The sequence below is a fragment of the Colius striatus genome, chromosome 6 (genome assembly GCF_028858725.1).
Source record: "Colius striatus isolate bColStr4 chromosome 6, bColStr4.1.hap1, whole genome shotgun sequence".
Taxonomy (NCBI): domain Eukaryota; kingdom Metazoa; phylum Chordata; class Aves; order Coliiformes; family Coliidae; genus Colius; species Colius striatus.
The window spans coordinates 19579757-19607275 of record NC_084764.1 but is presented as its reverse complement, the minus strand read 5'-3'; the positions used below and the strand labels follow the sequence as shown (position 1 = coordinate 19607275).

The following is a 27519-nucleotide window of genomic DNA, read 5'->3' as shown; positions in this document are numbered from 1 at the left end:
GTCCCTTGAGTCCTATTTATTGGCTTGATCATGCAATTAGAGTTAAAATGCAACACCAGGGAGCAAAAGTAGGCAGTGTTCTGAGTAACAATTGGACCTCAGAGGTAGTACAAGCCTGTTCTCAACCATCATTTGTTAGTTACCTGTTGAAAGACTAGAATTGTTTTGTGATGAATAATTCCAAAGCATCACTTTAAATGCCTTTGATTTTTGCCACTAGAGACAACTGATTGAAGTAACATTAGTGATAGGTTTTTAAATTCTTGCCTTAGTGTTTGTCATATAGGCACTTCAAATAACTACTGGAGAAAGACTTGAAGATGTGTGTTCCAAGCTGCTGGTTTTACTACACTTTCATGTAGACATACACATAATTTCAATTGGTTTTCATGCATTTTTGAGAAAATTGAAGTGTGAAGCTTGAAAGATGTATTGTAATGTACTATATTTTCATTTATGCAGTCTGGGAGGTTTTCAACAAAAGTTAAAAGAGGTGTACTGTAAGCACATGAGTATAAGGATAATAATGTTGTCATTGCAAAGTAATTATAACTTGGGTTTTCAATTAGTAGTAAGTACAGCTTTATTAGTTACTCTTTCCAAATGAAATGCATTAGTCTCTGTTGAAAGTGGTAAAAAAGCGAAATATCAAATGAGACAAAACTGATTTACTCTAGTAATACAATTTTCTACTAATAATTGCACTTCTGAAAGAGCTGAGTGTTCTGTTGATGTTGTAGACAGTTACGGGGGGAGACTCAAATCTTTCTGTACTATTAACAAAACATATTTTCTAGGTTCTTCTACATTCTTTTCTAAATTGAGTTTACTCACCTGAAGGACAAGTATTGGTTCTACTGATTTTGTTATAAAATACAGGTAGGCTTATGCCAGTAGCATTCTGGTTTAGAGTAAATTATGTCTGTCAGTGGACTACCCTAAAAAGTAGTGAAGTGCGTTTTATCAGCCTCCCAGAACTTCTGAATTTGGATCTGTCAGTACAGATTTCTTGAGAAAGGGGAGTTGTTACTGTATCTTTTTAAGGTAGAATATTTTTGTGTGTTGTAAGCTGGAAGTTAGTCGAGCAATCACTCATTTTAAAATGTTTTTAGTATTTGTAGATCCCTTTTTTAAACAAAAATTTGCAGAGAGAAGGCTAAGAGTCCTTAAACTAGAATGAAAACATAAACTTGTTCAGTCTTAAGCAGATCTGATTGCATTGTATGTAACATAAAATGACAGTTTTTTTGTTAATACCAACTAGCTCTCAGAAGTCTGTGAATAAAAGCAGGGATGATTAAACTTTTTTTTCCTAATGTTTCCAATAAATGGTTTTAAAGTAGTTGCAAAAGACAACATTGTTTTATTGAGTTAATCTCTTTCTACTCATAAATTCATTCCTAATAAGTGACTTGCATACAACTTGAAAGATTCATATGTTAAAACACTAAAAGTTGTCTATATATAAAGGATTAAGTCTATACCAATGTGTATGGTTGATTCTGATTCAAATTGGTGGAAAATGGGGGAGATTAATAATAACAAGTAAAACCATCAAACATTAATGTCCGAGAGTGATGTTTTCAGGTGAATTTAATAAGATACTGGCAAACCCTTTCTGCGTCATTCTGCATGTGGCGATCAAGACAGTTGGGACATGCTTTCCAGTGCCAACAGAGGGATTAGAAAATGATAGGTACCAAAAAAAAAAAAAAAAAGAGATTAATAGAAACTAGCACATCAGTTGTCTTTGTTCTCCTGCAGGTCTGTATTTCAGTTACTGAAAAAGGGTTTCTATAATACCTGTCAGTGTATGGAATGTACTTCGTGCAACAATACTCACTTAATAAACAGATCAAAACCAAAAAGAGTTATTCTCTATGTGCCGCATACTTAATAGAAAAACAGAATAACGTAAAGCAAGGATTAAAAGTTAGTGTTACAGTAATTGGAATTACCATATGGTAGTCTGAAGGACGTGAGTCCTAATCATAGCCTGACCAATCAAATTAATCTCAATATACTTTCTAGGCATTGAGAAAATAGTTTAATTGCTGATTAACTGCACCTGAATAGATCCGTGAGTCACAAATATATCTATCTCCTCCTGAATGCTTCTCTTCCCAAACATAGAAGAATGCAGGCTATTAGAAAATCCTTTAATTTCTGCTTGCCAAACCATAGTTACCGTCCATCTGTTCTTGCCAATTGTGGAAAAAGGTCAGTTTTCAGCAAAGCCATGCATTTCACAGAAGGTATGTGAAGTGAATTTTCACAGGGGACATGATGGATCCTGATTCTTAGTGATAAACCTTTGGGGCCAGCCGGGTTGGCATATGGTTCAGCATGATAGGAAGGCTTGGGTTCCCTGGCTTCACTTCTTTGGCGTGGAACTGATAAAACCTGGCTCTTAAGTATTGTTTCGCTGGACACCAATCATGGGCAGCAGGAACTGCCCATTTAACTCTCGGTGGGAAGGAAGCCCAGGCTGTGTTCACAATAGTCCCATTGTAGTGCTGCAAACTGCTCTCAACAGCTTGACAGCACTAGGGAGGAGGGCGAAGGGGCCACTTTACTAATTGCTCTTCAAAATGAAGAAAGAAGGAAGTAACTGAAAATTAATATTTGCTTTCTTTGTTTAAATGGAAACTGCTTGTCTTTGAGTTTAAGATATCATTTTTAAAATCAACTTTACTGCTATCTGAAGAGACTTAAAAGTAGATTTTCTTGTATCAGTACTGCAGCAACCCAGGGTAAGGAGAAAACAGTTTCTTCAGCTATAAAAGAAAGGAAGGTAGTTATAAAGTTTATTAAAGTACAGGTTGGAATTCATGACAAAATTTCTCACGTGAGAAATTTGTTACTGTGTAGTGTGGAATTGCAAATTAAAATGTCTTTACGTGCAGCCTTTTTGCTGGACAATATTTAATGTTAATATAATTTCATATTTGTGCAGTTTTACAGTTTGTAGTGATGTCTTCATGAAAAGCATTTTCCTTACTATTTCTCTTATCAATGAGCATGTGTATATGCAGAGAAAGTATTTAAGATAGAAATTTAAGCATTTGAATGCATAAACCTGCTAATACCAGAGACCAAAGGGACGGTTTTGCTTCTGTGTTTTTACACTCATCAACCTCAATTACTTGAGTTAAAAGTGATGTAATGCGGAGTGTCAGAGCAGAGATAGATCCCTCTCCCAAAATTAGAAGTTAGTATGTGAGCTGCAGTTCCCCCTAGTCTGTACTGTTCCACATTCGTTGCGGGCTGAAGTGATGACTGCAGCACCAGAACCTCTTTCATTGGCACATGTGGTGCCACAGCATCCGTAATAAACTTGCCCAGCCCCGTGGTCCATTGGCTCCGTGCCTCCCATGTGGGCTCCCATAGAGCCGTGGCTGACAGAGAGCTGAGCCTTGCTGCCTGACGGCAGGAATATCGCTACGAGGAGGGCCTGAAGCAGTAGTAGCTCCAAGTGCCTTCAAAACAATTATCACCACATACCTTACAGGTTCATCGATTCCCATCTTAGATACGTTAGTAAGACAAATCCTCCCTGGAAGCTGGAGGAGGAATTCTGCCCACATAAGGCCTTCGGCACCATTGCCTTCGCTGTTTTGTTTTCACCTCTGGAGCCTGTTACTAAAACATGGACAGGCAGGGTATTTGTAAATAACTGTCATAAGTGTTCTAACCACACAGTCAGTTAAGGTTAATGAGTAACCTGTTCTAGTGTTGAGGTATTCGTCCTTCCGTTACTGCCAGCCATTTGATCTTACTATCTTTTTAATTTCATGCTAAAATGCAGTTGAGGGTTTGTAAAACCAGCAATACATAATAAATGATTCCGAAACTGAGACTTTCTGCTCAATGTTTGTGTTACTGTGCTCCTGCTGTATTTCAAACAGATAATTCATTGAATGCCCATTCTTCCTCTTACTGCAGAGAAGATTGTATTTAAGTCAAGATTAATGGCTAGATTCTGATGTTAAAACCCAGTCTCTGAGCCTGTTGTTCCCTAGAGGCATATAGTGCATTAGTTTAAGCCAATATGCTGCTTATCATAGATAGTATGACACTGTCTTAAATGACAGTTTACTGCACTTTGTTACTGCTTACTCTGGTAATAAAATCACTATATTGTGTTCTTGATAATTACAATATTAAATAGAAGCTTAATTGGATTACTGCACATTTAGATACAGATAGTTCTTAAGTAATTGTCCACTGTAAAATTTCTGATACTCATTTTTTCTCTCATGAGGTGTGTTCTGTCATTGTCTAAGCTTAATACTTAGTTCAGTCACCTTAGCTGAAAAAGTGCTGAAAGAAGATCTGCAGTGGGATTTTTTCGTTCAAATTAGTGTATTTTATCATTCAGTTTTTCACTTGAACCTTGTTTTTAAAATCTTTCCATAAGATGCTTTCATTTGCCAAAGTCCTTAAAATATCGTAACTTCAGAGTTCTACAGAGTTGAAGTCAATTAGTATTATTCATAGTTTTTTCACTTAACTTTGAAATTGCTAGAAGTCTGAACATCAGTTTTGTCATTTTTGCTGCCTAAGAAGGTGATCAGAGTTAGAGTTCATTCAGTTCAGTACGTAGATATTTATGTGTGATTATCTTAAAAAAAAGCCCAACTTTTAATGCAGCAGGGTTTTAATATACTTTAATCCTAGACAATTTTTAAACTAAAATTAAAATGTGTAGGAAGTCCATTACACTTACACTATAATTCTACATAACTTTTTAAGTGCCGTTTGTAAAGTAGCTTGGTGCAGAGTAGTTACTTTATTCATTTCATAATTCAGTGTTTTAAGTGGTTAAGCATAGTCCAAATTTTATCCAATTCGAGGTTGTGTTAATGGAGCTACAGTCACACTGCCTTAGCACCTGTTATGGATTTTGAGTCATCTGGCAGCCCATGGGACTTAGATAAAGAAGTACCAGGTGTCCTGCCAGTCTCTTAATTGAGAGGTAATGTAAACAATATAGACTTGGCAATATGGTTATAGGAATGGATTAAAGCCCAGCTTTGTCTGCACTGATGAATCACAGCTTTTTCTTTCGAGATGATGTTATAAACCACCTAAGAATTTAGTCAGCTGTAAGATCTGATGGAGCAACATAAAAATAAACAATATAGCAAAGATTTTCCTGGAAGGACAATGCTGCAGAATGTTAAATATATCAGATTTTCCAATTAAAATGTAAGCATCAGTTACAATTTCTTACTGTAATTTAGCAATTTCAAAAGTGCTCACACTGTAAAAATGAATATTCTTAACATAATTCAGATTAAGTAAATGCCTTTCAATAGATAGTGTTAGCAAACTAGGCAGAAAGCAATAGCATGGACTTGGAAACACAGTGGCTGCAACTTTATCTAGCCTATGCTTACCTTACTGAACTTTTAACCATTTAACTGTGGGGTAGATATACTGGAAATAATCTCCCTTAGCTGTAACATTAGTACTCTTAAAGAGAAATGCCTTTAAACATCAAAAGTGTATGTTGCTAAAATTTGCCTGGTACTTTTAATTTATCACAGATTTATTGAACTTTTTAGTAGAAAAAAAAAAGTCGTTTTCATTATATTAATTTAAGTAATGACACAACTGTGTGTGTGGAAACAAATTGCAAGATCTGGAATTAGGGGATTAATTTGTATGGATTTATCTATTATTAATTCCCTTCTTCATGGAGAAAGATACCTCAGAACATGCCTCAGAAAACCCTTTTTGTGTTAATAAAAATCTTTTTCAAAGATGTTTGATACTAAATTCTATATTTGCTTAAATTCCAGAGTCTTGGTCTGTTACTTGTTTTGCATATTTATTTTCATTTATTAAATGAGTTGTCTACATTAATTAGTAGATTGTCATATCTACATTGCTACTTAAAATTATTTTGGATAATTAATACTGAGTCCCTTCTGCAGTTTTGCATTTCATGAAAGCATTTTAACATAAAAGTTAATTTTTAAAATGTGACTTTGATTCCTCTGAGTTTCATATTCTGTGTTTATGAATAAGAAAATAGGCAAAAGCGATATCAATAATATTGAAAATAGAGTTTCGGTTGAAACTGAAATTTTTCCTTCTCTTTTCCCTAAATAACTTGCATCAGATATAAGGAGAATGAACTGAATTGTGCTTTATGAATCATCAGTGTTGTGGCTAAGTTCCAACTGCATATGCAGAAGCTGCTTTCATTTATAGTGTAGCTGTGTAAACAGATACACAAGGCAGAATATTTATATGCCATTTTCAATATTGGCAGTATTTAAGAAACAAAAAAGAACCCAAGCTGACTTTGAAGTATCAGGTTGACTTAACAGAGGTTGTAGCTGGAAAAAAAAACCCAAAACTCTTTATTTGTGTACTGTGCAAACTAGATGTGGAAATTACTGTAATGTAATAAATAGGGAACACCATGATACCACTTCTGCATTCACCTTTCAGAATATAACAGAACTTTAACTGTTGCTGTCAGTGTGGCCAGTTGATACTGATCACCCACCTACATACAAAATGCAGCTAGTTGCAGGGCTTCAAACACTGGATCAATATCAGCCCGTCTTCCATCCTTCATTCTAAGAGCCAACAAAGAGTACAAATTGCTGTGACTCAGTATGAGTTCAGTTGGTTTGACAACTACTGCACAGTCTCTTCTTTCAGAGTGAAATTTCTCAGAAAAAAACTTCCATTTCTGTGATGTGTGGGTTTTGTCCTGTCTTCCTTTAGATGTCAGATTCTGCTATGGCAAACTTTTCAGCTTCTGTAAACCCTTGGTCCTAACCTGTAGTTGTTACCTATTTACAGGAGGCAATCCTGCTTTGACATTTTGACATTAAGAATTGCAATTTACTAGGAAAAACCTGCACAATAGCATTGATGCTTTCATATTTTTTTTTTTTACCTCAAGCTGCAGCAATTAATTCTGTGGGGTTTGCAAAACTTTTAAGGCCAAGGAGCAAGAAACTTAAAATCTCCTACCAACATACGCCATTCACTGTGCCTCACTGTTTCTTGGTTTCCTTTGATCTTTAATATCCTGTAGGAGTTCTTTTATGTTGACAATACTGCAAATTTGAGTTTTTCTAGAAAAGAAAACAAAAAGAGCTTCAAAATTTGCTAAGAGGGCATACATAGTAAACAAGAGGATGTCATCTTAAAGTATTTTTCTTAAAATATTGTTAATCTCTTATATAAATAGAGTAGACATACAATAAAAAACCTCTCGCAGGTGTCCATTGATCCTACAAGCAAGTATTTGTGAGTGGAGAATTTTCATTTTCCAGTTAGGGATGGAGCAGCACATTGGTTTCTGCTTGTCTAAATTATTTTCCAAATGCCTGACTGACAAAGTCATGCTCTCCACAATCATATCAATATTTATTGACTCCTTAGATGGTTTTGCTAACAGTTGGAACTGCCAGTGATGCAGCTGTGTGTGTATTTCTGACAGTAGTTTGTAATTTAACATGAAAAACTCCATCTTGTTACTTAGAAATGCATTCTCTAGTTTTTTTCAAAGAGTCGGTCATCAAAACCTTCTCTTTTTTCCTAACACCAGAATAAAAAAATGGCAGGTACTGCATATTGTCAGTATTATGATCACATATTCCAATATACAGTTATACTATGATTTGCTACACAGGTGTGCACGTATATAAAAATACATAAGCATTAAGAGGGAAGATTTATGAGTAGAACTTTCATGGAAGGGTCTCATTTTGATTTTTTCTGAGTCAGAGACACAGTGACAGAAAAAAATTGAGTGAAGAGCCCAAACTTTTCTCCTTTTCATAAAGGGTGTTCTTTTACTATAATTCTTGTTCTCCTTATACTGTTTTTAAGTGTTTGTCACTGAGTAGCTTCTGCAGCGCAGTCCTGTCCTCCAGAAGCTGCTGAGGAAATGTCTAGAAAACATTTTATTTTTTTCCAAAACTCTTGAGAGTGTTCGGGCATATTGGCCAGAGTACTTAACTCTGTTGGTCTGACCCAAGTTCCTACTGCCTGGCCTTATAGGTGCCTGAGTCTAAAATACAGGTAATGGGACCTCCCCACAGCAAACACCTAGTCTTGGATACCTCTGAAGTTCACAGGTATCTAAAGCTTTCACTGCCACCATTCCCTGGATATCTGCTGGCTTCAGTATGCACTAGAGTTGCCTAAATCCTTGCCATATCCTGAATAGCCAAATGCCCATTTCACGCCTGTCTTTATCCAAAGTGTAGGTAGGGATTTCTTTGCTCATCTGACCTGCAAGGCAGCAGTGTTAAGAGCTTTGAAGATACACTTGCTGGATTAGAGCCCACACAAACACAACAGGGGGTAACTCCCTAGTTACATCCATCAGCCAGGAAATGAGAGAGTGGTTTCCAATTTTGAGGCCACATCTCTTGCCTCTTAAAAAACTGTTCTAACCATTGGGACTGAGGACATTTTGTAATCAGGCACAGTCTGTTCACTGCTGAAATTACTCTTCATTTCATAAAATAAGGTCTCTTTTGAATCACAGGGGAAGTACATGCTCATCTGTATAGTCTAATGGTTATGGTACTGCCCTGGGAGAGGAGAGTCCCTGGATTCCAGTCTGTGCTCAGGAAGCGTTTGTTGTCAAATGGTCTTTGGAGCAGGCACTAGGATTTCTTCTCCAGCCATGTTGTGAATCTAGCACTTTCTGATAGTATATAAATTACAGAATTATGAAGTGCCACGTCATTAATAAAAGACTTGGAAATTTTACTCCGTGCTGAAACTGCTTTTTCTTAATTTTTTTCAGCCTCGGGTTAATGGCATTTTAGGATTGATGTTCCCTGCATGGTTGTAGTGTAGTAATCATGCACCTACTCTTCTTAAACTGCAAAATACTAGATGGATTTACTGTCTTCCTTTTATTCAGTTTTAAAACTGAGAGGAGTGAAAAAGAAGGGAAAGAAAATGTGTAGTCAGAATGACACACTATGGAAATTACTATGAGGAGAAGAATTCAACAGAAGTACTTGAAAGATGGAGGCAGAGACTGAACAATGTGAAGTATGAGATTTTGTGGAGATTTCATGGTTAAAATTACAGGAAAGAAAAAATGAGGATAACTGCAGGAAAATGTAGTAAGTAGATTTCCTCACCAAACTGAAGGATGACAAAGGTGTGGATTAAAAAAAAAAAAAAAGAAAATGTGAAGGAATTGTTTTGGATACAAAGGCAAAAGGTTAAGATGGTGACTGAAAATGCAAGGAGAGCCGTTTTGCTTTTATTATTGTGGGACATACAATATCCTTAGCATAGACCCCAGTCTCATTATACTGAGATGGAATACAGCACAAGACAGATGTTGTTTGTCCTGCAGAAGTTAAAAAGCCAATTATAAAACTGAAGACAACAACTGAAGGCAGATAAAAAATTCAGGGAAATGTGAAACAATAGTAGACAGCATGAACAGTTGCGTGACCTGCAGAGCAGTGGACTTAAGTCTTCCAAAGCATTTTCCGTATTTGTTTTTCAATAAACATCATTGCAAAGGGGAGAGTTTTAGGAAGGATTGTTTTGTGGAGACTTAACAGATACGTGGTGCTAGGCAGAAGAAGCCATGTGGAAAAAAGCACAGAAGTTCTTGTCTAAAAACACCATGGTGAGTGAGAGTGACTGCCTGCATTAAGTGGCTGGAGAAAAAAAGAGTAGTTTTGATAAAATTGATCAAATAGATATGGACTGTAAAGTTAAAATAAGCAGCCTGCATTTGTGCTGGGAAGCAGCAGACTGGTGGCAATTCCTGCAGAGAATGCCTCATCTAAGCAGTATGTTCAGGAAGTGCAATGATCTAAGTAGATACAAGAAGGAATCAAAATTCATTTGTTGAGACCAGAGAAAAGTGTATGTCAGGAACTGAGATGTGAAGTAGAAGCCTCGATAATTTCTCCATGTAGATGGCTTGAAAAGTTTTTAGCTTAGATGATGCAAAATGAACCTGCAAGGTGCAGATGTGTTCTGCCATAGGCATCTAAACAGAGCTTGTGTTAAAAAAAGAAAGTGATAAAATTAACAGTGTTGGAGAGCTCTTAGGTATCGACATGAGATACTGTTTTTCAGACAGATTAAGCATAAGTAGATGATCTGACAGCCAGGATTTTGGTGCTTGCTCCCAAGTGCACATCAACAGGTCTAAAAAAATTTGCATGTTCACATTAATAAAGGAAACTACAGTATTTTCAGTAGAAGTGATTGCAGATTTAGAGAATAAGTACAATGGGTTGCAATTAAGCTGGAGTGACTACAACCTTGAGTGACTTACAATGTTATGATTCCTGATTTTTTTTCTTGTACTGATTGTATTTTTCAGAACAATACCTTATATAAATATACTTTAAAAAGTATAACAAAATCATTAGATTTTTTTGTTATGCCTTTTTGCACATTATATATCTGCAAGTTGTTCAGCTGACAGATTTGGGTGAGGGTCTGTATAATTAATGTAGAGCTTACCTTTTTATCTTTCTCTTTTGTTCCAGTTAGCACCTTCTTCAGAAACAGAAAGTTCACATCACTATTGTTTAGGTTTTCAGTCACTCTGTGCCAGAGTCTTTCTCCATTGGTTTGTCCTTGCATCCTTCCCATTCTGTCTTAATTGCTGATGCCAGTGGCAACATCCACTTGAAATAAGAATACAGCTTGCATTGCCCTCTTATTACTAGCCATCGAGTCTGTATGTGCCACTCAATTTGTAGGTGCTAATAACTCTTCCCTAGAGAGCAGTGTTGTAAAGAAATAAATGTCTAGCCTATTAGAAGTAATGTAGAAATTAACTTCCCTGGGTTTGTGGTCACTCTTGCAGATAGTTTGCATTCAGAACAGCATAGAACTAGATTGTCTCAGCCACAAAAGTATACAAATTTGGAATTTTAAAATACTAGAATTTTCTCAAAGTCTTAAGTGAATAGAAGTATCCTAGTCTCAGCTACTCAGTCTTTAATACAGAAAATGAGTTCTGAGGACAGCATGGCATTTCTTAGTGCAGAGTACAGCAAGCTTTAGACTTGGCATTTGCATCAGATTTGGGGGTTTTTTTAAATGAATTCTGTTTTTAACAAGCTGCAGATGGTTTTGTGGATTGTTAGGATGAACAGCAGCCTGGCTAGCTGAATTGCTTTTCTCTGGGTGTGCTAAGTGTGCATTTGAATTAGACTTCTAGAACTGATACAAGCAAGTCCTCTCCACTAGGTGATGAAAATATCATTATCCTCAGTCAGCGCCTATTTTGAGACTTCTTCATTTGGTTAGGAGATAGGCACCTGTATTGTAGAATGGGAATGTCCTTGTCAAAGCAGTAGCTCTTTCTTCAATTTTTGCCTTATTTGTGTATAAGCTTTGGATGTAATAGGATAAACTAAAAGATTTCCTTGAGAGACCTCTGAAAGTAGGGCATTTTAAAAGCAGGTAGGTGTCTCCACCCTACTTTTTCATGAAACATTTTACCCATTCAAGCAGACTTTTAAAAACAGCTTGTTTTGATAGCAGCCTGTTCTCCTGTGGGCCTTCAGCCTTTGCTTCCTGGCAGCACCTTTGGTGCGAAAAGAGAGTGATCAATTGGGAGACTATCAGTGCCAGCATGCATAGAGTGATAAGTTAACACACCACTGGGAATTTCTAGGGCCCACCAAGATACTTCACTTCTAATGTGCTAACAAGCTCATTTTTCTACCTCTTGCCTCTTCAGTTATTTTTTTTTTCTCAGAAGAGCTTAGAAGTTGAGTGCATCAGGCATAATGAAAAGCTCTGTAGGAGGGAGAAGCAATAACCCCATTTTTCCCTTTTCAGCCAAATAGAAAATTAGTTTCTGGTAATACACAAAGGCCAGTATTTTTTGTGCAAGGGGCACTGCTGTGAATCAAAGGACTCTATTAACTGCAGAAAATTCAGCAGCTGTGAATCTCCCCCAATGAAAAAAGTGCTTTTCAACAAGTTGTGAGATACGTAGTATTATTTAGACTTCAACCATCAGTTTCATCCTCTACCACTTATACATAGCCTCTTAAAAACTGTGCTATATTACTCTTCTCTGTTAAGGCTCAATACTGTGTTTATCCCCCAACCTAAGAACTGTTACAATGGGAGATTTTTGTATTTTCTTTTGTCCCAGCGCTTCTATTATGGCTTCTCCAGACCGAGAGTTCTGCTGAGGTTCAGCTGTCTCAGGATCCAGAAAGAATTTGGAACACAGATTTTGGAGGGAAAATGTTTCCTAGTTTCATCATGTAGCCAAGTTGTGGTCTAAAGAAATATCGTGAAGGTCACTTTATTCACTAGAAGTTGTTTTCAATTAATATAGTCTCTATACATTTTTATTATTACTTAGATACACTGCAGAATTTACTGTAAACACAGAAAACAGCTTCAAAATGGTTTCATAGGAGTAGTTTTCTAGTTGTTGAAGTAAAGTTTTATAAGCTAAGATGAAGAGTATTGTTTCCAGCTTTAATTTGGGGCTGAGAATGTTATTTCTTTTCGTAACTGAAAATAGTATTGTGATTTATATTAAATGTTAACACTTGATATTAAAAATACTGATCACTTGCAATGCATTTTTTTTATATTTGCATTGCTAAAAAATGCTTGCAAGATGATTATTATCCCTATTTCACAGGTGGTGGAATGGAGTCAGAAAGGTAGTTTCCTCACTGTCCTTGTTCCCCTCAAAAAGAACAGCAAACTTGAAATCAGAACCGACAGCCTTCAAGAAACTGATTCTGAGTGCATTCCTTCACAGGATGCTGATTTGTTTGTTGGGGTTTTTTTTGTAGGAAAACAGAACTATGTAAGGGGGAAATGATTCCATGATTATGTATAAATAAAATACAAAAAAAAAAAGTGCAGAAGAGTAAATGTCGTGGAACATTTCTGATCATTTTACAGTCATCTAAGATAACGGAAAGATCCCCCTCATTCAGCCTACTGAGTCCAGCTGGAGAACTTTGAAAGTTGTTAGAGAAAAGGTTAACTGATTTCTCAGTTCAGGAACTATGTGACATGAAGTCAGCATGGTAGTTTTTCTTGATAATTGTATGTTGCTGCCTGCTGCTCTACATTTTGACAGCCATTTCCATAGTTGCTTTCATGAACAGCAGAAATATTCTCTCTTTTTCATGCTCTCTCTGTGCTAACAGCACAATCAGGCCGGCTGGAACAAGAAGCCTGGAGAGGGTTCTTCAAAAGCAACAGCACTTCAGGATACCAGTCTCTTGTCAATAATATCAGAGAGGGAGAACACAGAGAAAAAGAAGGAAGTGCAGTATTTTGCCCTGCCGGCACCCTGTTAGTCGGTATTTAAGGGTCCTGCGGATTCTTTACAAATATTCCTGCTTGTTTTAAGGTCGTAGCTAGTGAGGTGTTTTTCCCAATACTGATTTTTTTTCTGTGTATTTATCACAACTGTGTGTGTTTAGTGATTATGGAAGCAGTTTGTTATGAAAAAGTGCAAAATCATTTGGTTTGTTTATGCTATTTTTTCATGCTGTACCTCTTTAAAATGGTAACGGTTTTATGTTTAATTGTAGCTGGAGTACAGGCAAATCAGTTAGTTAAAATATTTTGAGTTGATGTCGTTCAATAAAAATTTCAGAAAGTTTTGCATCAGACATTAACAAAGGGTAGTCGAACCATAAGGATTACCTTAGTTATGTTTGTCTTACAGTTGGTATTACTTCAGAGCATCAGATACAGTTATCTAAAGAATTGAAAATAAGTACATATAGTCACTGAATTCTGAATTACTAGGCACTGATGTTTAGCAGTTTCAGTACATGATATAAATTCATCCTTGATTCTTGGCTATAAACCAGTTATGAGGAGAGAGCACGATACCTTCAAACAATTGTGCAACATCATCTAGAGCCTACAACATTTGAGGATTTTGCTGCTCAGGTTTTCTGTCCAGCACCTTACCACCATTTGCCCTCAGAGACAGGTAAGAGTACAGTTACAAACTATTTTTATATCATATTACTTGAAATGCAGTATCCTTACTTATAAAGACTAATACATCATTAAGTGTTACCACTAGTCAAAGAAACTATATGTACATTTTTGAGAACCTGGGCAAAGTTGCCTTTAAATCTTTATTCTGTTGCCTGGCATCAGAAGCCAGTGCCTGACATTAAGATTTGGCAAACTGCTTGACTATAGCAACCAGACACTGTATTTTTACAGTGAATTTTATCATGTTCCTCTGTATAAAGTCTTCATGGATGCATTGGTACTCTTTCATCTAGGCTAGTTCAGCTAGATACATTCTTTAATATAAGCACACTTTCCTCATAAGAAAGTTTTAAAACTCACTACATTTCTAAAAATGTAAAGTTTTAAATTGGAACTCTGAGAGCCTTGCAATCATCAATTTTGTTTCCAGGTTGTTATCTTCAAAATTGGTTTTAAGGTCATTTTTGCTTTCCAGTAAATACCTATTTTATAAGAGGATACTGCATTTTCAGTTACTAATGAGAAAATGGGTAAAAGAAACTCAAGGCCTTCCTGTTCTGCAATTTCTTGAACTCCTTATGATTATTTCATTATTTTATTTCCCCTCTTTTTAGATCATTAAATATCAGTTCTGTTTATCTGAAGGTAAGACAAAGTGTCAAAAAAAACCCTTTGTTCCTCTTACTTTTACTAGAGCACTAAGCTTGTAACTAAATTGTATGCAAACTTTCCTTGTTGCCCTTGTTCACACTAAAAAGAATTTCACACTGATTGAGAAATGACCACTATATCTTCTTAAAGTTGTAGTCTTTTACTAACCCAGGTCTGCATGAAGCACTAACACTGGTTCTGGGATTAAGGTAACTAATGGTAGAGACAGTTGTTGAATGAGTAACACTTTAATGTTGTTGACCTTTGTTTCTCAGCATGAACAAGTAGTACTGGATGGCAGTGGTGTGTTTTGTACCCTGTACTGTCTTTCATTGATGTTGTAAGACATTCTGCAGTGATAACATAGAAGAGAAGGAGAAGAAGAATGTGTAACACTTGAAATTCCTTGTTCAGAAACCTCTGTTTCATGACAAATCAAAATGCTGCTGTGGAAAAGCTGTAAATTTAAATGAAATAAATTTTGTAATAATAATTTGGCAAGTTGATATATCAAAATTTCTCAATTGCAAAAATATGTAGAAATAAATCCTAAAATTACGAAAGAGTTGTCATAGAATTTCAGAAAGAATGACTGAACATTGAGATTCCTTTGCTTGAAAGTATAAGCCGTAAATAGAAATGAAGTGCAGTTTCAAAATATAATGTGGTGTAATGATGCCAGTGCAGTCAAGACCAAAGTGGAACAAAATTAAAAGCAAGTAATTTTAAAATAATTAAATCGGTATTTTATAAAAGTAACACAATTTAACATATGAAAATATTTTAATAGGAAAAATTTGTACCTAGAAACATTAAAAACAATAACCAGAGATAGCAGTCCTTGCCACATTTGCTACCTAATGCATTCAGTATGCATTCAACACCGTACGCTTTTGTGTGGGTAGTATATACTCTATATTCTAGTGCACTTGTATCAGTTCTGCCTATTCATTTTTGGAAATCTCATTTCAGGCTAAATCATTTTGCCTTCTTCCTCTAGTTCATTCTTTCAAGGTACAGTGATGCTGCTTTTCTGGAATAGTTTAATACATGGCAGAACTCAGTTCTACAGTGGCAATTCCTGTATTCCTTTAAAAATTGTCCTAGTCACACTTGGTATTCTGTAACATGGTCTAGAAAAAGATAAACTTGATTTTAGACTTTACCTTTCTGTCAAATGTAATAACTTACCGCAGGAATCTCATTAATTTGAGCTTGTGATGTATCTCACATCTGCATGTGTGTGTTTACATGCCAAGAAACATGCTGTCTTGTCCTGAGGGTCACATTCTTTGCAGTGCAATGGAGCTGACCAACACAGCAGTGTCAGGAGCAGCCAGGAGCTGCCTAGGAGTTGCAGCACAGTGTGACTTGGCATCAGACACACAACCCATCCCCAGACCTGCCTGACACTGAGCTTCCCCTGACAGGGAAGATGGGGGTGCTTTGCAGCCTGAAGGCTGACCCCATTTCAAGCTAGGGCTCTGATGCTCAGCTCCAGGACAGAGTGCCTAGAGTGGCACCACACCATCTGCCTTCAAGCTGACTCTGGAGAGCACAAATTCTGAAACCTAAGGCAGGTATATATTAACACTGCAGGCATCTACCAAAAAGGGCTTGGGATTAGCCTGGAAACCACTGGTGTCCAGTTCTTGCAAAGGCAGACCTATGAACCAGGAAGCTACAGATGACACAGAACTTTGATGGACCGTGATCCCAAGAAAGACTCCATCAGAATGGAGTACCCTTAAGTTTTCTAGTCCCTACAACAGGCAAATTCTTGAAAGCTAGGTGCAGAGATCTGAGTCGTACCAGGATTGTGCATAGGAGTGGCACTGGAGTTCTGCCTGGGGATCCACATGCATTCAACACCCCAAGATGACTCACACAGCCTTGCAGGCTCCCTGCCAGACATGTCCCAGCCATATGAAAATTTCTGACTAGCTGCTAAAAATACCTAACAATTCTTTTAAATACAAATTATTTATATCTGGGGGTTTTTAATGAAAAATAATTGGCCAGAAGAGACTAGGGAAAAAAAAATCCACATTTTGGATTTTGTAGACTTGATTCTGTAATTGGATCATGATCTCCGAGGTTACAATTTCTGAATATGTTTAACTTGTATAAAATATTATCTACTATTTCTTCTACTGAGAAAGACTTACAGAAACAGTGAAGTTGCTACAGCCCATCACCAGGTGTTGTTGTTCTGTGGTTATCCTGTTGGCCGGGTTCAGCATGACATTTTTTTCATTTGAGCTGTGATAAACAGTGCAAACAGAACAAACACTGTTTACTCAGATTGACATATTTTGTCAAAGGCTCAGACCTCACCAAAAGACGTTTCCTTTCTTATAGTGGTTGTTCTTCAATACAGTGTGATTGCTGTTTTATCTAGATGCTTAGTTTGCCCTGTCAAAATACCTGACCAAGTCGACTTTCCCATGTTTAGGAACCTGACTAGTGTAGTAGATGTGTGTGGTTTTAAAAATTGAGATTTACCTGCAGTCAATCACAGACTATAATTTTTTACTTTGTGCTGGCTGATAAATAGAGTAACTGCAAATACTCTGTTAAGTAGAGGAACTCCTCCTGTAGAGCTATTGAGTAAACCAGACTTCTGTGACCCCAGGATAGGTTGAGAGAACTGTCAGTGGTAAGCTCAATGATATTGAAGGGCTTATTGACCCCATGATGCTAAGATTCTGAGCTTTAAACTGTGCTGATGTCTTGGGTTTGGTTTTTCTCTATCCTTTTTTTCCCCCTCTCTCCCTATGGTGCCTCAGTACAGTAAACCTTATAAGGAAGAGGCCTCTCTAGATTAATTGTAGTATTTTCCTTGTGATAAGTGTCAGACTTTTTGATTCTCACAATCTTTCCTGTATTTTCTAGCCTATATTCAAAACAATTCTGCTGCCCCACTTCCAAAGTAAGTGGAAGTACAGACAGGGAAGCCATTGTACAGACAGGGAAGCAGGGAAATGTAGAGGTAATGGTACTTCAGCCTTGCACAATAAAGGCTTAAGTTCAACAGCTCCCGCATCTTAATTCCTTCTGCTGCATACTACTGTGTAAATTTGAACTGGGAATCTTTTTGGCCCTGGATTACCCCTTCATGGATGAGAATGATGGCACTCTTCTCACTGAAGAAGGGTCTAAGCAACACTTGGTGATGGTTGAAGTTTGTGATTGGAAGTGAAGCTGGAATACAGAAATGAGAGCTGTATGTCTGGCAGGACTGGGAAGAGTCTTATTTTCTCCAGGCCAAATGTAGGAAGAATCTTTTTTCATTCCAAATCAGAGAAAAAACTCAAAACAGATGAAGTTTTCAACAAAATTCATATTGGAGTGACTGAAGCTGAAAGCTTATGTATTCTCAACTATTGTCCAAAAGTCAGCCACATGGGTAAGTTGAGGATCCACAGCACTTCAAAGCAGTAAATTCAATCTGGACTGCGAAGAGGTCAACTTTCTACATTTAATGAAATGGGTCCACTGAAAGAAAAAATATAATATGATTGTCCAATTAAAAAGCATCCTGTGCATACAAGGGGATGAACTTAAATTTGATCCCGACATTTCCTATTTTTTAAATGTCTGACATTATGAAATTTTTGTCTTCTGACAACATTTTCCATGTGTCATTCCTTCAATTTTTGCTTTAAGGCTTCGTGCAAAAGAGAACTTCTGTAGCCTGATTAACAGCCACATGCTTCATGAGCAAAACTGCAACCTCCAGGTCCACCACCACCTCCTGCAGACTGGGATAGGGCAATAATTGGAAGCAAAAATAAGCTATCTTAACGCTACCTGAATCTCCACTAGTGGAAAGACAGAGAATTGTGCTGGTGGGTTTCACAGATACTAGTTGACAGAGAGGAGTGGATTTACCAAGCACTCATGTTTTCAGCCAGGTTCTGAGGAGCATTCTTCAGTGGACGTGGATTCCGCTGCTCATATGCCATAAACTTAATCTTTTTTTTTTGCTGTGTTCTTTCTCATGTCTGGCTCTTAGTTCTTTCTCTTCTACCCAGTTTCAGTCTCCCAGGACTTTAGACCCATGTCTGCCTCACCTTCTCGTCTTGCTTTGCAGCTGCTTTTGCTGTCTTTCTCCCTGCATCCGCTTCTCGCATCCTTTCCTCATTTCCCAAAATTAGTGAGAGGCTTAATTTACTTGACTCTAGCAAGGCTCTGCTGAGCATGGCAGACTTGGCCAGACTTGGACTTGGCAAAGGGCACAAGCTGTACAAACCCGATTGCCCTCTTCCCTGAAGGTGTGGTGAGGGGCACTGAAGTATCTTAAATGACCATCAAAATATACCACTATGCAGAAGCACTGACTTTCCTCTGTGGTCATTCCTGTAGGGGGCACTCAGGAAAATGTTGATCCAGACAACAAGGTGGGATAAAGCCAGAAGCACTGAGAGTAGTCTTACCATGCAGCATTTTGTCTTAACATCGGCACTCTGTCAGGCTTCTACCCAGTGAATTTTTCACCTCTTTGAAAGTCCAAACTGACAAGCAAGAGGAGTCATGGCAAATGTGTGTGTGTTATGAGACCCCCGCATTTCTCCACCTCACTTCTGACTCAGTCTGTGTAGTTAGGATTCCATTTTACATTTAAATGGTAAACTTCTGAGACAAATAACCAACATACTATGATTAGAAGATCCTTATGTTTTCAAATAGTGTGAAAATGTCGCATTTCAACTTTGTTGGTCCACTTCCTTGTTGAGAAGCAATGGAAACAGCTTGACATTATGGCCCAAAAATATTGTAGCTGATCAGGCTATGATATTTGTTGCTTGTCAAGCTAAGAGGTGAAAAATAGGGATCAATTCCTGACATTTTTCAGCCTCTTAAAAATCCTAACACATCTATTTTGTTTATTTTATAAAACTTTCTGGTTCTAGGTCAATTGTCAATACAGCTTTCTCGTTTTACCCTATTTTTATATTCTGGATAACTAAATAGTACATTGTTTAGAGAGATAAAGATAGTAACATTTTACACTGAAGATTTTAAACCCGTGAAGGGGAAACAAAACCTGCAAAATTGTTATATACCACACTTAATATCCACATGTGTGTATGTGCGTATGCATGTATCTATAGGTATATCTATATATGCTTATCTAAAATGCAAAGAAATTTAGTTACTAATCAGTCTATTGATTGCTGTCAGACTTAAACGTCTGTTAAGTGCCATTATTCTTCACTTTTCTGGTGTGATATGTTCAGATGTGAAAATCACTTAACATGACTTCTGTTCTTCAGTAGCTCTAAGTTTATTTTAAAACTAGGGTTCCCTGTGAATCTGTACTTCTGTCTGCAGGAATTGGAAACAAAAATCAAAGGTCTGACTAGAATGATACCTTAGTTGGAATAACACAATAGGTTTTAACGTGTTCTTTATCCAAACCATGATAAAATTTCACACTAGGTTTGGCCCTCTGATGCAGACTACCTAGATTAAATACTCTGGGTTTGCCTCTTTACGTGATTTCCAGAGTCTCATGTTGAGACTGGCTGCAATTATAGCATACTTTACACTGTGGAACAGCTGAGGATCAGAAGTCATACACTGAGTTGCCATTTGTTTTTCCTTCTCGACTGTGTGTATGTGTGTGAGTATTTAACTGTTTTCACAGACTTGAAGCAAGCATTTTAGACAATGTTTAGGATGTATTTCAGTTGCTGTGAATAAGGTTGCCGAATCTGGATAATGTTATAGAATTCTTTTCTTTCTCTCTCTCTTCCTTTTTTTTCTTGTAATGCTTAGTCGGTAAGTATGACACCAGATTTCAGAGCTGTTGCTTCATTGCACATAACTAACTCATCACTCTCTTTAACCTGTAGCATGAGCAGCAATTGCATAAAGAAATTCAAAATTCCGTTTTCTGTGCTCATCTGTTAATACCCTTCAATCTCTGCGGTTCGTGTCTCATGTCTCACACCTGTTATCTTTTATCTTTTCTCCTCCCCTTCCTCACTTCTTTCCACTCCTCCTTCCTCATCACTTCTTCATTCTCAACAAAGAAAGAAATGCTGTGATATTTCTTCTCCTTCCAAAACCTCCACTAGAAAGCATTGGCCACATCAAGGTAAAGGGCAAAGGCTTGAAACGGAAGGTCTTTCACGCTAGCTGTGAATGGTATGCTGTGCAAAACAACAACGGTTATTTTCTGTTCTGTAACTTCCACTATTTGAAATGCTTTATTTCCTTGTAAAATTAGAACAAGATAGAATTTCAGAAAATGAGAGTGCATATTTCCCTGCCTGCCTTTTCTGCAAGGCACAGTGAGTCAGGCATTATCACGCTTTTCCACATTGTTTGGCAATGAAGTACCTAGTTCATGAACAGAATTACTGTCACCAGCTGGGGAACAAGTAACAGCCCTTTCTCCTCCCTGTCTTTTCAATGGGTCGCCTCACTTTGCAAAAGATGGAAAGTACCATGCGGTCTCTTTGGAGCAGGCAGGTGATGGACCAAGCGCAGAGGACAGCCAGGTCACTAAATTACAGAGGTTTATGACAATATGTTTTAAATGTACTTTTAGAGTTCTCACCTGATGACCTCATTTGATTTTTAGAGAAGTCTTTCAAAATAAATCATGATCAGTTTTGGATGGGTTTTACACCCCTTATATATGAAAAATACACCACTTATATATGTATACTGAAGAAGAGAGAGATCTTCAGTTCTGATTACTGCAGCATGGTTTTGAAGAATTACCAGTAATAGCATGATCTGGAAGAAATAGCAAGGGATATTCTGGATTACTGAAGTCAGCAGGGGTTCCCCCATTGACTTCTGCAGGACTAAGCTTCTGTCCGTAATTTATACAGGTCAGAAGCAATCTGTGGCAACTGAGGTAGTTGAGTTCAATCAGGCTGTCAGTCTCTGTAAGTGGATAATTAAAATGCAGTTTTCTGGATGTGCATTCATAGTGTTAATTTTCTGTACTTGGGAAGGAGAATGTAATTTTTATACTTTCTCCTTTTCCTTTTGTATATATATTTCTTTTGTATCTCCAAAAGATTTGGAAACTGGCTGTAAGGAAAAGCCTTGTCCTCTTGCATTAAGGACTCGGGGCTCACTGGAACGTAGCTCTGGGTGCTGGACTAACTACATACCATTATCTCAAATTCATCTTGTTCCTTTTACAAAGAACCATTAACATCTAGTGCATCCAGTTAGTATGATCTGTTCAAGCTTCTGCCTTGTGGGCCCTGTAGGAATTTGCTTTTTGAAGTACCAACTAAAGTTGGGATGGGAGATGATGTTTCGCTCTCCTAGTTGGCCTCTGATTCATTCTACCTCTTCAGCTGCATTCCTAGAGCTCCCTTCATGCGCAATGAGCTGTTAACCTTCATGTTAAAGGCTGGATTCTTCTGGGTTGTGGTGTGAATAACAACTCCCCATCCCTATGAGGGATCTGGAGGTGTTTGTTCTCCCAGTTAGCAGAACGTCACCCACTTCAGTGCTGCCAAGAGTGAGGGGGTTCTGCAGTCCTGTAGCTCAGTGGTTTCTGGCATCATCTTTTCTCTAGAGGTGGATTTGTGGCATTTGTTAGCTCCACATGCACCACCATCACCCACAGCTGGTAAAGGGCTAGGAGATGCTGTGGGAGTTACAGCAGCACTGAAATTTCTCTCAGCCCCTTGTGACTAGATCCCGCGGTGCAAGTGCAGAAGGTGGCACTGACCTGTGTGGTTCTTGCTGTCCTCTGCAGGCTTCTGCCCAGAGACTCAGCCGGGAGAAACTCCAGCAGCAGCAACAGCACAGGTGGATGGAACAGACTTAGCCTCTCCAATGTCTCCTCGGAGTAGCAAGAGCCGCATGTCCATGAAACTGCGCCGCTCCTCGGGCTCAGCCAACAAGTCCTGAGGGGCGAGATACCTGCAGTTTCCCAGCGAGGGCCTCTGGCCATCATTCCCAAGGCCACCCGCCGCCTCCCACCAAAGGACAATGCCTCTAACCCCTGTGTGCCCGTCTCCTTTTCTGTATGCTTATTTTAAACAGTGACACTGGAATTTTACTTTAGTATTTTAGCTTTGGGTTTTTTATCAAACTCCAGGCTGCCTTTTTTCTTTTTGTCTTTTTGCAGTGCAGTTTGCACCTTTTACCTTCCTGGATGATTACAGTATGTTAACAGTAACCGTTTTTAACCCTGGTTGGTCTTGAGTTGTGTATGGAATGGGAGACTGCAGTTTGATCACGCTGTATTTATTGTGCGCCACTGCAATTTGCTCTGTAACAAAGAAATATGTACAATTTGAAAATGAATGTACAATTTAAAATTGACGTTGCATTTGTAAAGTCTTTGTCAGATGTCACAATGTCAATGCACAGGATCTGTACAGATTATTTATGTTAAGAATAAAATAGTTCGACGGCCTTTCGAGCATTACAGAGTCCAAATGAAATAACTTGATCGTAGCACCAACTCTTTCTTCACAAAGCAACGTATCATTTCATTACTCTGCAGGCAATGCCGTAATCTATGCCAGAAAAAAAAAATCACTGTGCTGAAATTCTACTTATGCTTGGCTTCCAAATATTTTTTATAATGTTTGCTTTCCCAAGTGGTATCAATAGTAAATGCCATCGAGTTTCATGGGGTTTAGCCTTTGTCACTGGGCTGCTGAGTCTAAATGTATATTTTCGGGTTTTCCAATTTTAAAGACAAAAAAAAAAGAGGGGGAAAAAAAAAAGCACTTTCCTGAAAGAAATTCATTGCTCTGAGGATGTGTACTAGGGAAGAAAAGGGAAAACATGCTCTGGGAGCCTGGCCTGAAATGCTGACAATTCCAAACCTCTGCATGCAGATTAGTACATACGTTCCACCCATCCGGAGGTATTTTGCTACAGAAGATGAAATGCTCACATTTTGAGTCTAGCGAACGACAAGATGCTGTTAACAAAATGTAGCATGACATCGGTACTAACTGCATGTGTAAATACATCATATGGGCAACAATAAAAAGGTAAATTATGTATTGACATTCATCTAGTATCTACAAATTTGTAATGGTTGAAGAGAAGACATGCTATTTAATAATACAATAAAATTATTCTTACCACCTTTTGTATATTAGTCATTCACCTCAGTGATTAGATTCTCACTCCAGTTTACAGCAGAACAGCATATTGTGTGTGCAGCAGTTAAGGGCGACGCACAGATTGATTTTTGCATTTGTATTTCAAAGTGCAGATGAGTTCTTTGGAGCTCTTTCCCAAGGCACTGCGAGAACATCATACTGAAAACTTCTCCCCAGATCTAACGGAGCATGTGTAGCTGCCCAGGGAAGGCCGAGCACAGGATGTTCCCTCGTGGATGTTCAAGGCCTGGTTGTAGGAGCAGTTATTTTCAGGTTTCTGTGGTCTGGAGCCCTTCATCTTCGACTGCACAAGTGGAGAAAGGAGAGCGATGATTTACAAAAACAAAAACGGCATATTGACCTTCTCTGGGGAGAACTCATTGAATTGCAGAAATGGGCATTTTTACCTAAGTCTCCGCTACCAACAAAGGATGGGAAAACGCACAACTGGAAGTCATGCTTTATTTCTGGCATAGGAAAAGAGCAGGCTGCGAGTTTAGCCTCCTTCACCAGGCAGCAAATTCTGGCTGCTTGAGATTATATTGCATTAATTCATTTGTCCAGGTCCTGGAATTCAAATGAGAAAGTCCATGAAGCACCTGTAAAATGAAACATTTATCGCTCACTTTCAGCTTTGGGGCCAATACGCGTAAACCTTTTGCTGCATGTACAGAAATACAGAAGTGCAGAAATAGTTGCTTTAGAGGATGCTAATCAAGATTGAACTATTTTGCATGCTCGTTTCAGAGAGTGTTGGAACAAAGCCTGTGGCTGGGATCAATTGGGTTTTTCAGAAACCACCAGCTGACCCACTTTGCCTTGCTGAATTCAAGAAAGGAGTGAGCTTTCATAAAAAATCCTTTATTTACTCTGATTGCCCATACTTTCAACCTTGACTGCTATCACATTTAGTTAGAAACAAGGACTCGTGCGTGGGAAAAAAACAAACAAACAAATAGATACCGGCCGAAATGTCAGTAGCTGAAAAATTGGACAGTATTTGAAAGCGTTTGGCCAGACCACGGTCACAGGCAGAGAACACGAGCCGCGGGCTTTGCTGGAGGTGAATTTCATCGGAGGTGGAAGGCAGCCTGGCACCTGCGCCTCGGGCCCGCACCCGGCGCCAGTTTCGCCGCCTCACTCCGCCGTTGCCGAGGCTCGGGGCAGCTCCGGGGGGCGGCCCGAGCACCTCCGCAGCTGCTCGCGCCGCCGGAGCTGGAGGGCCGTCGGGCGCGGGCGCAGAACGCAACCGAGCGGAGCGGAGCCGAGGGAATGGGGGACGGCCGGGGCCCGCGCTCCGCCGGCGGGTTTACAGAGCGAGCGGGAGAGGCGTACTTCGCTATAGCAGATCGACACCACTTATTTGAATTAAGCGGACAGCACGATTCATTTCCATACGTTTTGCTAGCTATTAGATGATATCGACTTAACATGAACATTTACCTTCTCGACTATCTTAGTAGGGAGTACGGCAAACGAAACACCTCACGATAACGGAAATGTTGAAGCTCGGGGGCTAAGGCTATTAGAACAAGGTCACTAGATCTGGCTTGTTTTCTCACGAAAAAAAAAAATAATTCATCTCTTTAAATATCGTATATACAATTGTACTTCTATCCGAGAGCAGCTACGGAACATGTACTTTCAGCAGACCAACAGCCGCCTCCCCGACCACTGCCCGCACCCAGGAGCGCGCCGGCGCCAGCCCGGGGCCGGGGCCGTGCCCGCCGGCCCTCCTCCGGCTGCGCCGGCCGCCGGCGGGCGAAGCCGCGCCTCCCGCGCCCCGTCCCTCGCGAGGCCCGGCACCAGCCCGCGCCGCTGGCGGCGGTACCGCCCGTCGGCGAAAGCCAAGCTGCTGCGCTGGAGCGGGGCGAGTGTGGGCGTGGGAGCAGGAGTCCTCCGCCTTCGCAGCCGTGTGCGCCGCGACTTTCCATAGGAACTACACCGTGGACGGGACTCTCTTGGCTCGCCCGGGCTCCCGGAGCGATCCCATCGGTGGCGGCCGCGGGCCTAGCAGCCGGGCCGGACGGGCACCTGGAGCAGCAGGACCTGCCGACTCTCGGGCGGATGGCACTTGCTGGCGTGCCGCGCCAGCCCGGGCGCGCTGAAGAAAGTAGCGGGGCACTGCTTGCAGGGGAAGCCCTGCCGCTCGCCGCCTGCCGCGCCGCCCTCGGGGGGCCCGGCCGGCGGCGGCAGCAGCAGCTCCTCCCGCACGGCGTGCCACAGCCGGTGCTTGTCCCTGATGTCCGCCGAGGGGAAGCGGGCGCCGCAGAGGTGGCAAGCGAAGGCGAGCTGCCCGTGCTCCGGCGGGACGTAGGCAGCGGGCCGCGCGGGCCCGTGGGTGCCCAGGTGCTTGCGAAGGTAAGCCTGCCGCCGGAACCGCTTCTGGCAGCAGGGGCAGGCGAAGGCTTCCCCGCCGGGGCTGGCGGCGGCGGGGCCGGGGGGAAGCGGGGCACCGCTGGCGCTGTCCGCGCCGCCGCGGTGCTGACGGGGCGGCGGCTGCGGCTGTGCCGCGGCGGGGGCGCGGGACCGCCGCTCGGGGCTGTTCTCCTTGCCCGGCGGGGCGGCGGCGGCGGCTGCCGAGCCGTCGGCGCTGGGGACGGGCCGCGGCTTGTGCCAGCGCCGGTGCGAGGCCAGGTTGGCGGGGCAGCTGAAGATCTTGTGGCACTCGGGGCAGCGGTACTCGACGCGCACGATGCGAGAGCAGCGGTGCTGCGCCAGCGCCAGCGGGTCCGCGTACTGCTCCTTGCACAGCTGGCAGATGAACTCGCCCAGCGGCGTGCGCCCCGCCGGCGGTCCCGACCTCGGCCGGCCGTCGGGCCCCTCCTCTTTGATGCGCAGCCCCAGCACGGGAGAGGTGGTCACCTCGTCGGCAAAGCTCAGCTTCCGCGTGGCCTTCGCCTTCTTGGCCGGCGCCTTGGCCCGCGACGGCCGCTTCAGCGCGGGCACAGGCGGTGGCGGCGGCGGGGCGGGCAGCGGCGTGCGGGGCTGCAGCAGCAGCTTCTCGGCGGGCGGGAAGGAGGCAGCCAGGGGAAAGGACTCGGCGGAGGCGGGGGAGCTGAGGCACCGCTCGAAGAGAGCCGCCCGCGGCCCCGCGGCGCTGCAGGGCCCCGCCGCCCCCCAGGCGGACGGCCCCTCCGGCGGGGCGAGCCCAGGGCCGCTGCCGCCGCCGGGGGGCCACGTCGCGGGACAGGCAGCGGTGGCGGCGGTGCCCTCTTCTTCCTCGCCTTCCTCCTCCTCCGCCCCCTGCCTGGCAGCAGGACTACCCCTGTCGGCAGGCGGCAGGGGCGGCGGTGGGGCGGGCGGCGGGGCATGGTCCTGGTCCGGGTCCTGCTCCCGCGGGCGCGCCCGGTAGGAGCCGCCGGGGCGCCGGCTGCGCTTGACGAGAAAGCCGCGCGGCATAGTGGGGCGGGTCGGCGGGACGCGGCACCGGCGGCCCGCTCGGCCTTTATACCCCCGGCGCCCGCTCCCGCCCGGGCGTCATCCTCCCTCCGGCGGCGGCGGCCAATGAGGAGTTGGGGGCGGCGGGGGGAGGTGGCGGTCGGGGCGGGCTGGGGCTCCCCACGGCCGGCGGGCTCGGGCTGCAGGACCGGGCGGGGGTGTCTCCGGGAGCGCACGCAGTGGGGCTGAGGGAGGTGTAGGGCCGTGAGCGAGGGTCCCACGGGAGAGACCCCGCGGGGCCGGGGCGCCGCCGCAGCCCGACGGCCGAAGCGCAGGGCAAGGCTGCGGCGGGAGCCTCTTGTCGCGGGTGCTTGTACCAGGAGACTTCACCCATCGCCGG

General features: G+C 41.4%; 2 protein-coding genes across 8 annotated transcripts in view; one reads left to right on the top strand and one right to left on the bottom strand.

Annotated features, from left to right (window-relative positions):
* RALGAPA1 (Ral GTPase activating protein catalytic subunit alpha 1) overlaps nucleotides 1-23708 on the top strand; it is a 133857-nt gene extending 110149 nt beyond the window's left edge. For 6 of the 7 annotated variants that reach the window (XM_061998463.1, XM_061998462.1, XM_061998461.1 and 3 more), the window contains 2 exons: nucleotides 13845-13969; nucleotides 22370-23708. In XM_061998463.1, coding sequence (XP_061854447.1) covers nucleotides 13845-13969; nucleotides 22370-22524 — 280 coding nt within the window. In that variant the 3' untranslated portion in view covers nucleotides 22525-23708. Of the gene's footprint in view, nucleotides 1-13844; nucleotides 13970-14594; nucleotides 14626-22369 lie in introns of all 7 variants that reach the window. The other variant, XM_061998459.1, reaches the window with a different exon arrangement.
* A 2040-nt stretch (nucleotides 23709-25748) lies between these two features.
* INSM2 (INSM transcriptional repressor 2) lies at nucleotides 25749-27140 on the bottom strand. Its single transcript, XM_061998786.1, has one exon. The coding sequence runs from the start codon at nucleotides 27138-27140 to the stop codon at nucleotides 25749-25751; it is 1392 nt and encodes a 463-aa protein (XP_061854770.1).
* Nucleotides 27141-27519: the final 379 nt, after the last annotated feature.

Bases quoted from the DNA above. Each gene is read 5' to 3' on its own strand.
- INSM2 (XM_061998786.1), bottom strand. From the start codon at position 27,140: ATGCCGCGCGGCTTTCTCGTCAAGCGCAGCCGGCGCCCCGGCGGCTCC.